General features: G+C 63.1%; 1 protein-coding gene across 2 annotated transcripts in view; it reads right to left on the bottom strand.

The window, feature by feature from the left end:
• MACROD1 (mono-ADP ribosylhydrolase 1) overlaps nt 1–8,715 on the bottom strand; it is a 114,530-nt gene extending 105,815 nt beyond the window's left edge. For both annotated transcript variants that reach the window (XM_062197805.1, XM_062197806.1), the window contains exon 1: nt 8,306–8,715. In XM_062197805.1, the coding sequence (XP_062053789.1) occupies nt 8,306–8,582 (277 nt within the window). In that variant the 5' untranslated portion in view covers nt 8,583–8,715. The remainder of the gene's footprint in view (nt 1–8,305) is intronic.
• Nucleotides 8,716–12,697: the final 3,982 nt, after the last annotated feature.

The following is a 12,697-nucleotide window of genomic DNA, read 5'->3' as shown; positions in this document are numbered from 1 at the left end:
GCAGAGCTGAGAGGCCAATCAGAGGGCGTGGATTACCTTCGGAACCTTCCAGGGGAGTGGAAGGGGCAGGGATGGGTAGCCCCCACGCGTCCTTTTCCCTGCTCTGTCGCCACTGGTGGCAGCGGTGACAACACCCACAGATGCTGGGCGTGCTCAGGGTGTGGTGAGACCTTCGTCAAGGGCGACCCGAGCCACACGTCCGGCGGCCACTTCCCACGCCCTGCCACAAACACTTCCTACTCCACGCTGGACCCGCTGACCCAGACAGCCACGGTCCTGGTCCCGCGAGGCCTGACCCCGGCGTGTCATGGTGCAGCCAAACAATACAACCCCCAGGGGGCGTGCCACAAACAATGTTCTGGGCGCGGCGTGGGGCTGAGAGTCGGTGAGACTGGGAGAGGAGAGGAGGGGCCCGGGTGTTGCAGCAAGCACACGGGACCCTGGGAGGATGAGGCTCAGCGCGGGGGTCCCGGGGCACCGATGAGGCTCAGCGCAGGGGTGCCGGGGCACCACGCTCAGATTGCAAATGCTTCCACCACGGTGAGCATCTGGCCTGGCGGTGCGAGTGCGGTTAAGACACCCAGTCCCACGCCGGAGTGCCTGGATGGAGTGCCCGGCCCCGGCTCCTGACGCCAGGGTCCTGCCACTGCAGACTGCCGGGGGCCGTGATGCCCCATGGGATTTGATCCCTGCACCCACATTGGGGTCCTAGACAGAGCTCCCGGCTCCCAGCTCCAGCCTGGCCCAGCCCTGACCACAGCAGCCATTTGGGGAGTGAACCAGCAGAAGGGGGCTCTCTGTGTCTCTCTCCCTGCCTCGCAAATAATATATTTTTTTTAATTGCTTTTGGAGCCAGCACTGTGGCCTAGCAGGTAAAGCTGCCGCCTGCAGTGCTGCCATCCCATATGGGCACTGGTTCGAGTCCCAGCTGCTCCACTTCTGATCCAGCTCTCTGATATCTCCTGGGAAAGCAGTGGAAGATGGCCCAAGTGCTTGGGCCCCTGTCTAACACAGGGCATGGGCTGGGGGCCACCAAGCAGAGACCTATGTGGGAGACCCAGAAGCTCCTGGCTCCTGGCTTCAGATCAGCTCAGTGCTAGCCATTGCAGCCACTGGGGAGTGAACCAGCGGATGGAAGACCTTTCTCTCTGTCTCTCACTCTGCCTCTCAAATAAATAAGTAAATCTTGATAAAATAAAATGCACCTATATATTTGAAAGGCAGAGAGAGAGAGAGAGACCTTCCACTCTCCAAATGGCTGCAACAGCAGGGCTGGGCCCAGCCGAAGCCAGGAGCCTGGAGCCCCCTCCAGGTCTCCCCCGCAGAGGCAGGGGCCCAAGGACTGGGCCGTCGTCCACTGCCCTACCAGGCGCATCAGCAGGGAGCTGGACCAAAGGCAGAGCGGTGGGGACTGGAGCCACAGCTCGCTCTGGGGCGCTGGCGACACGGCTGCAGCTTAACCCGCTGTACCACACACCGGCCACTCCATGCCCCTTCCTTGAGGGGCCACGCTTCCCTCCCCTGCCCGGGACCACAGCAGGACCCAAGCAGGTGGCCACGGGCTCCTGCTTGGATCCTTCCTTCCCGTGGGGGTAGAGGACCGGGGGGGGGGGGGGATTTGGAAGGAGCCAGGCGCTTCCTTCCAGCTCTTCTGTCAAGGGGGAGGGGCACAGCGGCCATCCATCATCGTGTCAGCCAGGCAGGCAGTGGGCAGAGGCCTCAGCCAAGACCGGCCCCTGGGACGCCTGTCCTGTTGTCCCGAGGACAGGTGACCCCGAGGCAGGCGGGGCAGTCTGAATGTGCACCTGGCTGCTGGTACATAACACAAGGCACGGGCTGGGGGCTCCGGCCACCAAGCAGAGGCGCCCTCCCAACTCCGGCTCTGCCCAGCACCCCCGCCCCCTTCTCCTCCAAGCCCAGCCTCCTCTGCTCCGCCTCCAGCCACTGCCTCTGCCAGTGCCTCGTCCCCCCCTCCCAGGGGTCACTGCACAGCAAGATCCCGCGTGCCCCTCCCAGGAATCGCCCCTGCAGCACCCCTGCCATGCCACCCTCGCATGTGCCCCCAGCCCCCAGCCGCAGCCCCCTCCTCAGCCTGTCCACGCTCCTCCTCCCTCCACACACCCAGCCTGGCCCCTGCACCTGCCTCTCCATGAGATCAAGGTCAAGGGAGTGTGTCCTCCTGGGGGGCCAGGAAGTCTCCTTCGGCTTCACCTCTTCTTGGCCACACCCCCCCCCATCAGCTCCAGCCTCTCCCCCCTCTGACCCCTCCCTGGGTCCTCAGCTCCAGCCTCTCCCCGCTCTGACCCCCCCCAGGTCATCAGCTCCAGCCTCCCCCCCCACCCCTCCCTGGGTCCTCAGCTCCAGCCTCCCCCCCCACCCCTCCCTGGGTCCTCAGCTCCAGCCTCCCCCCCCACCCCTCCCTGGGTCCTCAGCTCCAGCCTCCCCCCTCCCTGGGTCCTCAGCTCCAGCCTCCCCCCCCCACCCCTCCCTGGGTCCTCAGCTCCAGCCTCCCCCCTCCCTGGGTCATCAGCTCCAGCCTCCCCCCCCACCCCTCCCTGGGTCCTCAGCTCCAGCCTCTCCCCCCACCCCTCCCTGGGTCCTCAGCTCCAGCCTCTCCCCCTCTGACCCCCCCCAGGTCCTCAGCTCCAGCCTCCCCCCTCCCTGGGTCCTCAGCTCCAGCCTCTCCTTCCTCCTCGGACCCCTCGCCCCCCCCCCCGCCACGTGTGCATCTGAGCTTGATCCCACCGCTCCACCCTGCCCCCCTTCACCTGGCTCCTTCCTCCCCCTCCCACCCCCATCCAGCTGCGGGTCTGACATTTACCCCTCCCACACTGTTCCCACACGCCCCCTCCCCCCAAAGTTCCCAACTGCCGGCTGACCGCTGTCATCTCCCTCCCCCATCCTTGTTCCCCGCACAGCAGCCCAGGGATGCTGGGACAACCAGCCAGGCTGTCCCTCCTCTGAAACTCCACCTCCTGGACCCAGGCCCACAGATCTGCCCCCAGGGGGCCACCTTTCAGCTTCAAGAACAGCCACTGGCTGTCTCCTGCCTCAGGGCCTTTGCACCTGCTGTGCCCCTGCTTGAACTCTTCCTTTATGGTCCCCTCCCCACTGCCCCTCCCTCCCCAGAGCAGCCCCCTCCCCCTCCCCTTCCTGCAGGGATGTGGGATAGGCGCCTTTAATTCCTCTCTCTTTGACCTTGGCCTTCGTGGCCTGTCAGGCTGTCTTGCACTGCATCTCCCCCACCTGGCCCGGTGCCCGGCACATGTGGGTGTCTGTGAGCAGCAATGGAGCTGCCGGCCGAGGGCCGAGGGGGAGGTGGCTAAGAGAGCCCTCTTCCACGGCGGACGGTGTGTGCAGAATCCCTGCGCTCACCATGTGGCTGGAGAAGACCAGAACAGCCAGACCAGTGAAGGCCAGGCCGGGCCAGCCTCCTGGCCCCTCTCGGGCAGTGGCCGTGACCTTGAGCCCTTCTTCCCGCCAGGACCCGTGGGGGCTGGGCTCCTGTAGCCCCTAACTCATGCTCAGGGGCCAGGCGCCCTTTCTGACCCCCCGTCTGGCCGTCCCTGGGACGGGGATGAGACAGGCCCCCCCAGCACCCGGGCTCGGATGAGCAGGTGGCTGGAAAGACGCGGTGGAAAACAGCCACAGAGAGCAAAGCCGGCCACACAGACCTGGGCAGGAGGAAGCCTCCCCGCCCACTGGCGGCCACTGCAGGTGGAAGAGCGTCCCAGGTCACTCGGGTCCCCACACTGGGCCTCGTGCGTCACCGTGAGCAAAGCCATCCACCGCAAGCACTAGCCGCGACACCTGCCAGGCCACTGCCGGGCCCTGGCTAACCCACAGGCCTCGGCAAGCTGAGGTTCCGGCTGCAGCAGGTCCCAGGCGCCTTGCGGAACCAGTTCTGGCGTGCAGAGCCGCCCCTGCCATGTCACAGGTAAGCACAAAGAACCTGGGTCGAGACTCATCCCCAACACCAGCGGGTGACCGCGACCTGCACGGCCCCCTCTCCCACAAGGCCCCAAAACAGCTGTGCCTCCGGGCTCCGCCACCAGGGGGCAAGGCGCCGACCTGGGGGACATCTGTCAGCCTGTCCCTTCCAGTCTGAGGTCCCCAGGCTGGGTGATGCGGGCCCCATTTCCAGAACCAGGTGTGGCCTGGTGGATCCCGGGGGAGTGGGGCATGGTGGGGCCGAGACAGAGGGAGGGAGGGAAAGCCAACGGTGCCTGCCCAGGGCGTGCGGGGGTCCCAGGGCCACACTCACAGCCTCGGCTCCACCTGTCAGCTGGGCCCCCGGCCCCTCACTCCCTCTGCCTGGACCCCACGGCCTGTGTATTTCTAGCAGTTTCCACACTCCATACACATACAGTTTCATTTCTTTTTTTTTTTATAAAAGACGTGAAACATGCATTTCGCTTTCCTTCATTTTTGAAGAGGCGAGACTATTTCACAGCTCGGTGAGACAGGTGTTGTAAAAAGATGTTCGCAGTAAATTTTGATGGGGAGGCCTGACCCCAGAGCGCGCTTCCAGCGGCTCCCGGGCGCGGCGGCCGGCGGGAGGAAGCAGCTCGGCCAGGACCATAAAGTGCGCTGAGCCAACGGGAATTCAATGATGTGTTTTAAGAACTGTCTTTATGGCTCTTTGCTCGGGGCTGCTGGGAGAGGTGGGGGCGGGCGTGCGGCATGGGCGGGGCTCCCGGGCAGAGTGTCCGTCACCAGTGCTCACGGAGACAGGGAGAGCACGAGGCACCTCGCCGCTTTTCTGATGGCCCCCGACCCCTGGCTCTGCCTGTGCCGAAGCCGGGACTGCTCAGCCGTCAGTCCACCGGGACGCACCAGTGCTCACCAGGAATCCCCGGTGGCAGGAACGAGGGCTGGGGCCGCAGCATCAGGGAGAGGACACACAGCTCAGGGACCTTGTCCTTGTCCTTGACCCCCACCTAGAGACAGGTCTACAGGAGCCCAGGTCACCACAGCCGGAGCAGAGTAGACGGGGCCGTGGCCAATGGGAACAGGGACCCTTCTGTGAGCCATGGAATTTTTTTTTTTTTTTTTTTTTTTAGATTTATCTATTTTTTTATTTGAAAGGCAGAGAGAGAGAGGTCTTCCATCCCCTGGTTTACTCCCTAAATGGCTGCAATGGCCAAGACTGGGCCAGTCCGAAGCCAGGAGCCAGGAGCTTCTTCCAGGTCTCCCACAAGGGTGCAGGGGCCCAAGGACTTGGGCCATCTTCTACTGCTTTCCCAGGTGCATTAGCAGGGAGCTGGAACTGAAGCGGAGCAGCCGAGACTCGAACCAGTGCCCACATGTGGGACGCTGGCGTCACGGGCAGAGGCCTAACCTGCTAGACCGCGGCACCAGCCCCTATGGGCCACGGATTCTGTGGTCCCTGCACAGCCTCTGAGCGGTGCTACTGGTCCCATTTACAGATGAGGACACTGAGGCCTGGGCAGTGTGGCGGCAGTCCCTGTGGGGCACCAACGCCCCTTCCCTCTCCAGCACCCGGTGACCCGGGTGCACCCAGGTGCCAACCCTCAGGCCCTGTACGCCCAAGTGCCTGGCCGGCCTTAGTGCCTCCACGATCTCCTACTCCAAAGGCCCGGCCAGGCATGAGGACGAGGGCCCCAGGAACCCAGGCGGTGAAATCAGCCCGCACAAGTTCTCCTGGCCGGGGAGACCGGCCTGGTGACAGCTACTTCCCCGGGGGAGAATGGGTCCACAGAAACAGGCAGCTGGCGCGGCAGCAGAGGGGCACCCAGGGCAGCTAAAGGCTGCCATCTGTCCCGAGAACAGGACCAGGCGTGGGCTGCGGTGTCCCACACCCGCGGCCACCACCACACACGCACTGCAACACGCAGCGACTGGCCAGCGGGCTGACCGCCTCCTGTGCCACTCACACAGCCCCCCAGCTGAGAACGCCGCCGCTGAGCCACGCGCCTGGCTTCCAGGTGGCCGTCTGCTGGGCACGGGAGGGCCTGCCCAGGCACAGCCACTGCCGGCCACTTCCCCGCGTGGAGGGCCCTGTCCATCAGCCTCCCGCGAGCCTGGGCACACCTGAGAGTTAGCTGAGACCACCTCAGCTCCGAGAGGCCTCCCTAGTATATGCCGGAAAGAAACGCGGGCCCACAGCCGTCAGAGCGCGGGGGCAGCCCCGTCCCCGAGAAGCCCTGCGCCGGCCAGCAGGAGCGTGGGCAGACGGGGCTGTCAGCTTAGAGACAGGGATGGGAGGAATGCGTGCTCGGTGACTCGGAGCTGTGCGTGCATCACCCAGGCTGTGCCGAGCGCACTGCGCTGGTTACAAGGTCACGGGCGACACACAGGACGGGAGGCCCAGACACCATCACGCAGCTCCCTGCGACATGCACGCCAGGGTGAGCGTTGGACGCGGTGCCTCCTCCCGTCCACAGGAAGTCCAGGAAGACAGGCGAGAGGCGGGTCATCAGATGGGGGGGGCAGGTGTGTGGCGCGGTGGTCCAGTCCTGGCTCCACTCACATCCCAGCATCCTGGGGGGCAGCAGGTGGCGGCTCGAGCGACGGGGGCCCTGCCATTCACTTGGTTGGAGTTCTGGCTGGCCCAGCCCTGGCTGCTGTGGGCCTTTGGGGAGTGAACCAGTGAGTAGAAGATCCCTCTCTCTCTCCCCCTTTCAAATGAGGAAATAGTTTTATTAGAAAATAAGAGGGCTTAGCCCTAGGGGGCGCCTGTCGGGGGCAGGGCAGGGCTCAGAGCAGCGGTGGCACAGCTGGACACAAGGCACTCAAAATGCACCAACCTCAGCCTGAGGCAGAACCTGAACCCAATGAGAAATGAACGCAGGGGTGGCCCTAGGGGATCCTGGGGCAACTGGCAGCTGTCAATCAGGGGGCTGGAGAGCCCCGCCCCAGCCAGCTCCTTCCCATGGGCTCTCAGGCCACCTCCCAGCTCAGGCAGACCAGAGTTCCATGCCCGCACCGATTTTACCAGACCTGGTCCCCGCGGCCGGAACCCATTTTTCCCGGGTTCCTGACTCCAAATCACAACTCCATATGGGCAGGGCCCCGGCCCGTCTGTCTACGACTGAGCTAGCTACAAAGACGGCGCTCAGTAAACAGCCATCCCAGCTCTCAGCGGGAGACGTCCCATGAGTGTCCCGTCACGAGGCCTGGGGACAAGCGCCTGCTCCATGCCCTTCATCGCCACCCCGGGCTGTTGTTCCACACAGCAGGGAAAGCAGGGCTCCCAGTGCGGCCGGCGAGGCCCCTGCCAGCCCCCGGCTCCCACCCTGGGTGGCACAGTGTGACAGTCTTGGCCTTGGCCCTGGGACTCCAGTCGGGCACTCTCAGCCCACGCTAGAAGATCCCAGGCCGGCGCCCCCCCCCCCACACATGGGTCAGTCCCTGTGATCTCCACCGCCAGGCACCAGCTCCAAAGCCGCGGCCCTGCCCGGTGCCCACCCGCCGGCCGCCTGCCGCCCTGCACTTCTGAAAGGGGATCCAGCCGGGAGTCCCGAGGCCAGGGCCAGGCCGTGAAAGGCAGGAGCAGCTGGCCCCATACGGGGCTACTTGGGGCTCTGCAGGTCGGCTCCCTCCCCCACCTGCTGGGGGGTAGGGGGGCAGGCAGTGCTTTGAGTCTCTGCGGGGAAGGGGTGTCCCTGGCTCTCCCAGCCACAGCACCCCAACACCAACCCTGCTTCCAGCTCCTCTGGCTTCTGCCCCTCAGAAACAGGACAGAGTGCTCTTGGCCAGAAGCCAGCGGTGAGGGTAAGAGGGCACCGGATCACATGCCCAGGGAGGCCTGCCCAGGGCGGCGAGGGTGGGGGTGAGGCAGCCTGCCCAGGGCGGCCGGCTGTCGCTCTCCAAGCCCACCAGCTGGGCCACTGGCCCTGGCGCCTTCCCTCTGCCTGTCCCCTGCACCTCTCGGCCTCAAAGGCCAACTATGCACACTGCAGCGAGCAGGGGAGGCTCAACTCAGGTCTGCCCAGAACTCCCCCAGTGACCTTGGGGAGCCCAGGAGGAGGGGGCGGCACTGGGCCTCAGTTTCCCTCCTGCACAGTGGAGGTAGCCACGGGGGGCTCCGCTTGATCTCTGGGGGTGTCCTGAGACCCGCTCCGGCCGGGCAAGGCCGCCTTCCTCACGCTGCCCCTGAGCGAGACCTGGCCCTGGTCTGGGCTGAAGGGGTCAGCGGGGCTGGGCACACGAGGGAGGGGGCGGGGAGCCATTCCAGGGTGTCAGCTCCCCGGGGTGTCCGGGCAGAAGGGGCAGCTCCGCGGCGCCGGCCAGCCAGGAAGACCCACGCGGGGCTGCCCGCGCCCCTCGCCCTTCCACTTACATTTTGCCTCCTTCCAGTCGGTGGAGGTGCTCAGGTCCACCTTCGCCGCCATGGCCAGGGGGGCCCAGGTGCGCACCCCGGCGCTCGGCCCCACCGCCACCGCCCCCCAAGCCCCAACTCCCGCTGAGGCCCGCGCGCGCGGGGCGAACGCGCCCAGGGACGCCGGGGGTCCGCACGCACTGCCGGGGGTCCGCGCGGCCCCCGCCGAGGGGCTGGGCCAGGGGCGCGGGGCGCGCAGCTGTGCCAGGCGGCCGGACACTCGGCTCGGCAGGGACATGAGCGGGCGGCGCGGAGCGGCTCCCCGCCCACTCGGACTCTATTTACGGTGCTCGGGAGAGTCTCTCCCTTATTTACTGGGGCCAGGTGGCGGGTGCCAGCCCGTGGCGACCTGCTCGCAGCCTGCCGGGGGCGCGGACACAGCACCCGGGCGCGCCGCTGGGCACCCTGGAACTTGTAGTCCGGGCCGCCGGCCGGGCCCGCGCGCTCCTATGCACACGTGCGCGCCCCGCGCGGGCGCCTCCTTGCGGTTCGGAGTCGGTGGCGGCCGACGGCCTGGAGCCCTCCGCGCCTGGCCCGGCCCGAGGGCGTCCCCGGGGCGGTCCGCACGCCGCACCGGCTCCCCACCGCCCCCAGGCCCCGGGCCCCGCCTTGGGGAGGTGACAGGTGTGCGGCCCTGCGCCCATGCCTCTTGGGCCAGGGTGGAAAATAGTGGGATTTCGGGGGAAAAAATTTTTTTATTGTTATTATTTGAGAAGCAGAGAGTGGGCTTAACGCCCGGGAACGCGCCATCAGCCCTGTCTCCCGTGGGGATGGCAGGGACCCAGCGCTGGCATCAGCAGACCCGGGGCGGCGCGGGGTGGAACCCAAGCCCTAGCGCTGGTCTCACCCTGGGCCAAATGTCCACCGACTTTTTTATTCTTTCTTTCTTTTTTTTTTTTTTTTTTTAGTAAAGATGATTTTTCTTAAATTTTATTTTTTATTTATTTGAAAGGCAGAGAGGGAGAGACATAGAGAGCTCTTGCATCCGCTGGTTCACTCCCCACATGGTCATAACGCTGGGGCTGAGCCAGGCTGCAGCCAGGAGCCAGGAGCTTCTTCCAGGTCTCCTATGTGAGGGCAGGGCCTAAGGACTTGGGCCATCTGCTGCTGCTTTCCCAGGCCATAGCAGAGAGCTGGGTCAGAAGTGGAGCAGAGGCCGGTACTGTGGCACTGCCTGCAGTGCGGGAATCCATAAGGACGCCGGTTCGAATTCTGGCTGCTCCACTTCCAATCCGGCTCTCTGCTATGGCCTAGGAAAGCAGTAGAGGATGACCCAAGTGCTTGGGCCCCTGCACCCATGTGGGAGACCCGGAAGCTCCTGGCTCCCGGCTTTGGACCTGCCCAGCTCCGGCCATTGCGGCCATTTGGCGAGTGAACCAGTGGATGGAAGATCTCTGTCTTTCCCTGTAACTCTGCCTCTCAAGTAAATAAAAACTTGAAAAAAAAAAAGGTGGGGGAGGTGGCGCTGTGGCGCAGCCAGTTAAAACCCCACCCTGCAGTGCCGGCATCCCATATGGGTGCTGGTTCTAGTCCTGGCTGCTCCTTTTCTGATCCAGCTCCCTGCTATGGCCTGGGAAAGCAGTGGAAGATGGCCCAGGTCCTTGGGCTCCTGCACCCACGTGGGAGACCTGGAGGAAGCTCCTGGCTCCTGGCTTCGGATCAACTCAGCTCTGGCCGTTTGGGTTATTTGGGGAGTGAGCCAGCAGAATGGAGGACCTCTCTCTCTCTCTCTCTCTCTCTCTGCCTCTCTTTCTCTTTGTGTGTAACTCTGACATTCAAATACATAATTCTAAAAAAAAAAAAAAAAAAAAAGCCCCTGTGCCTGGGGATTCAGCTTGGCGTGACCGTGGCCATCTTGCACGTACCTGCCATCTTGCCCTCTAGATGACCCCGGAGGCATGCCCCCCCTTGGTGAACAAGGTTGTGAGGATAAACTTTGGCAGGGTGGCTGTGGTGCAACTCGGGACGCCACATCCCCCGTCAGAGCGCCTGGTTCAGGTCCCGGCCACGCCTCACTTCATTTCCAGCTCCCTGAAACACACCTGGGAGAGACGGTGGCCCAAGGGCTTGGGCCCCTGCCACCCACGGATGAAGCTCCTGGCTCCTGGCTGTTGCAAGCATTTGGGGGGTGAACCAGCACATGAAAGCTGTCTCACTTTTCCTGTCACTCTGCCTTTAAAATTTGAAACAACAACAAACATAAAGTAAAAAACCATTTTTTCCAAAAGGTGACCTTGTGAATGTTAGTCTTTCCTCAAAGAGCCCAGGTGCATTCCCTTAACCTGGGGCCACCTCTCCTGCTGCCCCGCGACCTGGCCAGCTCAGAGCAGCCTCCCGCCACGCACACGTCCCCTCGTCCCCTCGTCCCTTCGTGATGCGCCCTCTGTGTCCTCTTGGACCTGTGGCCTTGTGCCCCCACACACCCTGCACCTTCAGTGGCCGCTCTCCGCCCAGGATCTCTCTGGGTCACCGAGAGCCAGATAGGCAGCTGGCACAGGCCCCAGGTCCAGATCTCTTTGGCACCCACCTGTGGCCTGCAAAGTGCTGGTGCAGGTGTCGCTGATGGCCAGAGTGGCACTGGGTGGCCCCGGGCCCGCGTCCCCTCACTGCTATAACATCGCCACGTGCTTGGCGGCAGCAACAGCTTGGCATTGGTTCTTCAAGCTGTGTGGGTCAGAAATTTCACCAGAGGGGCTGGCGCTGTGGCACAGAGGGTTAAAGCCCTGGCCTGAAGCGCTGGTATCCCATATGGGTGCCGGTTCTACTCCCAGCTGCTCCTCTTCCAGTCCAGCTCTGCTATGGCCTGGGGTAGCAGTGGAAGATGGCCCAAGTCCTTGGGCCCCTGCACCGGGGTGGGAGACCCAGAAAACATTCCTGGCTCCTGGCTTCAGATTGGCTCAGCTCCTGCCATTGTGGCCAATTGGGGAGTGAACCAGCAGATGGAAGACCTCTCTCTCTCTCTCTCTCTCTGCCTCTGCCTCTCTGTAACTCTGCCTTTCAAATAGATAAAATAAATGTTTAAAAAAAAGAAAGGAAGAAATTCCAGCAGCTTTCCACTCCGATCAAGGCACCAGCAGGCTGGGTTCCTTTCGGAAGCTCCAGGGGAGAATCCGGGTTTCTTTTCCTTCGCCAGTTTCCAGACACCACCCCCGTGCCGGGCGCCTGGCCCCTTCCTCCAGCCTCACGCCCAGCCGCAGCCACGCGAAAGTCTGTGTGCCTCCTCACGGGGTGGCACTCTCTCCAGCTCTCTCCTCCACTCCTCCTCTTCCGTTTCGAGGGCCTTTATGAGGGCCCACCTCGATGACCCAGGATTTTCTCTGGGGGGACGGGGTGCCAGCGCTGTAGCGTAGCAGGTAAGGCTGCCGCCTGCAGTGCTGGCTTCCCATACAGGTGTTCGTTCATGTCCGGGCTGCTCCACTTCTGATCCAGCTCTCTGCTATAGCCTGGGAAAGCAGTGGAAGATGGCCCAAGTCCTTGGGCCCCTGTACCTGCGTGGGAGACCCGGGGAAACTCCTGGCTCCTGGCTCCTGGCTTTGGGTCGGCACAGCTCCGGCCGTTGCGGTAATTTGGGGAGTGAACCAGCGGATAGAAGACCTTTCTCTCTCTGCCTCTGCCTCTCTGCAACTCTGCCTCTCAAATAAATAAATATATCTTTAAAAAAAAAAAAGTCAGTAGGGGGCTGGCGTTGTGGCACGGTGGGGTAAGCCAGCATCCCATATGAGTTGTGCTTCCAATCCCAGCTGCCCCACTTCCGATCCAGCTCCCTGCCGATGCGCCTGGGAAAGCAGCAGAAGAGGCCCAAGTCCTTGGGGCCCTGCACTCATGTAGGAGATCCAGATGAAGTTCCCGGCTCCTGGCTTCTGCCTGGCCCAGTCTCAGCCATTGCAGCCATCTGGAGAGTGGATTAGCAGATGGAAGAGGTCTCTCTCTCTCTCTCTGTAACTCTGCCTTTCAAATGAATAATAATTCTTTTTAAATAAATATTTTTATTTTTATATTTATTAATTTTTAATAAATCAACTGATTTTTAAAATATTTATTTATTTATTTGAAAGTCAGAGTTACACAGAGAGAGAACAGAGGTCCTTCATCCGCTGACTCACTCCCTAATTGGCCACAACAGCCGGAGCTGCGCAGACCCGAAGCCAGGAGCCAGGAGCTTCTTCCAGGTCTCCCACGTGGGTGCAGGGGCCCAAGGACTTGGACCATCTTCCACTGCTTTCCCAGGCCATAGCAGAGAGCTGGATTGGAAGAGGAACAGCCAGGACTCAAACCAGCACCCGTATGGAATGTTGTCACTTCAGGCCAGGGCGTTCACCCACTGTGCCACAGCGCCAGCCCCTACTCCTGCTG

This window comes from Lepus europaeus, chromosome 7 (genome assembly GCF_033115175.1).
Source record: "Lepus europaeus isolate LE1 chromosome 7, mLepTim1.pri, whole genome shotgun sequence".
Taxonomy (NCBI): Eukaryota; Metazoa; Chordata; class Mammalia; order Lagomorpha; family Leporidae; genus Lepus; species Lepus europaeus.
Note: the sequence above shows the minus strand (reverse complement) of the source record. Positions and strands in the feature narration are given on the sequence as shown.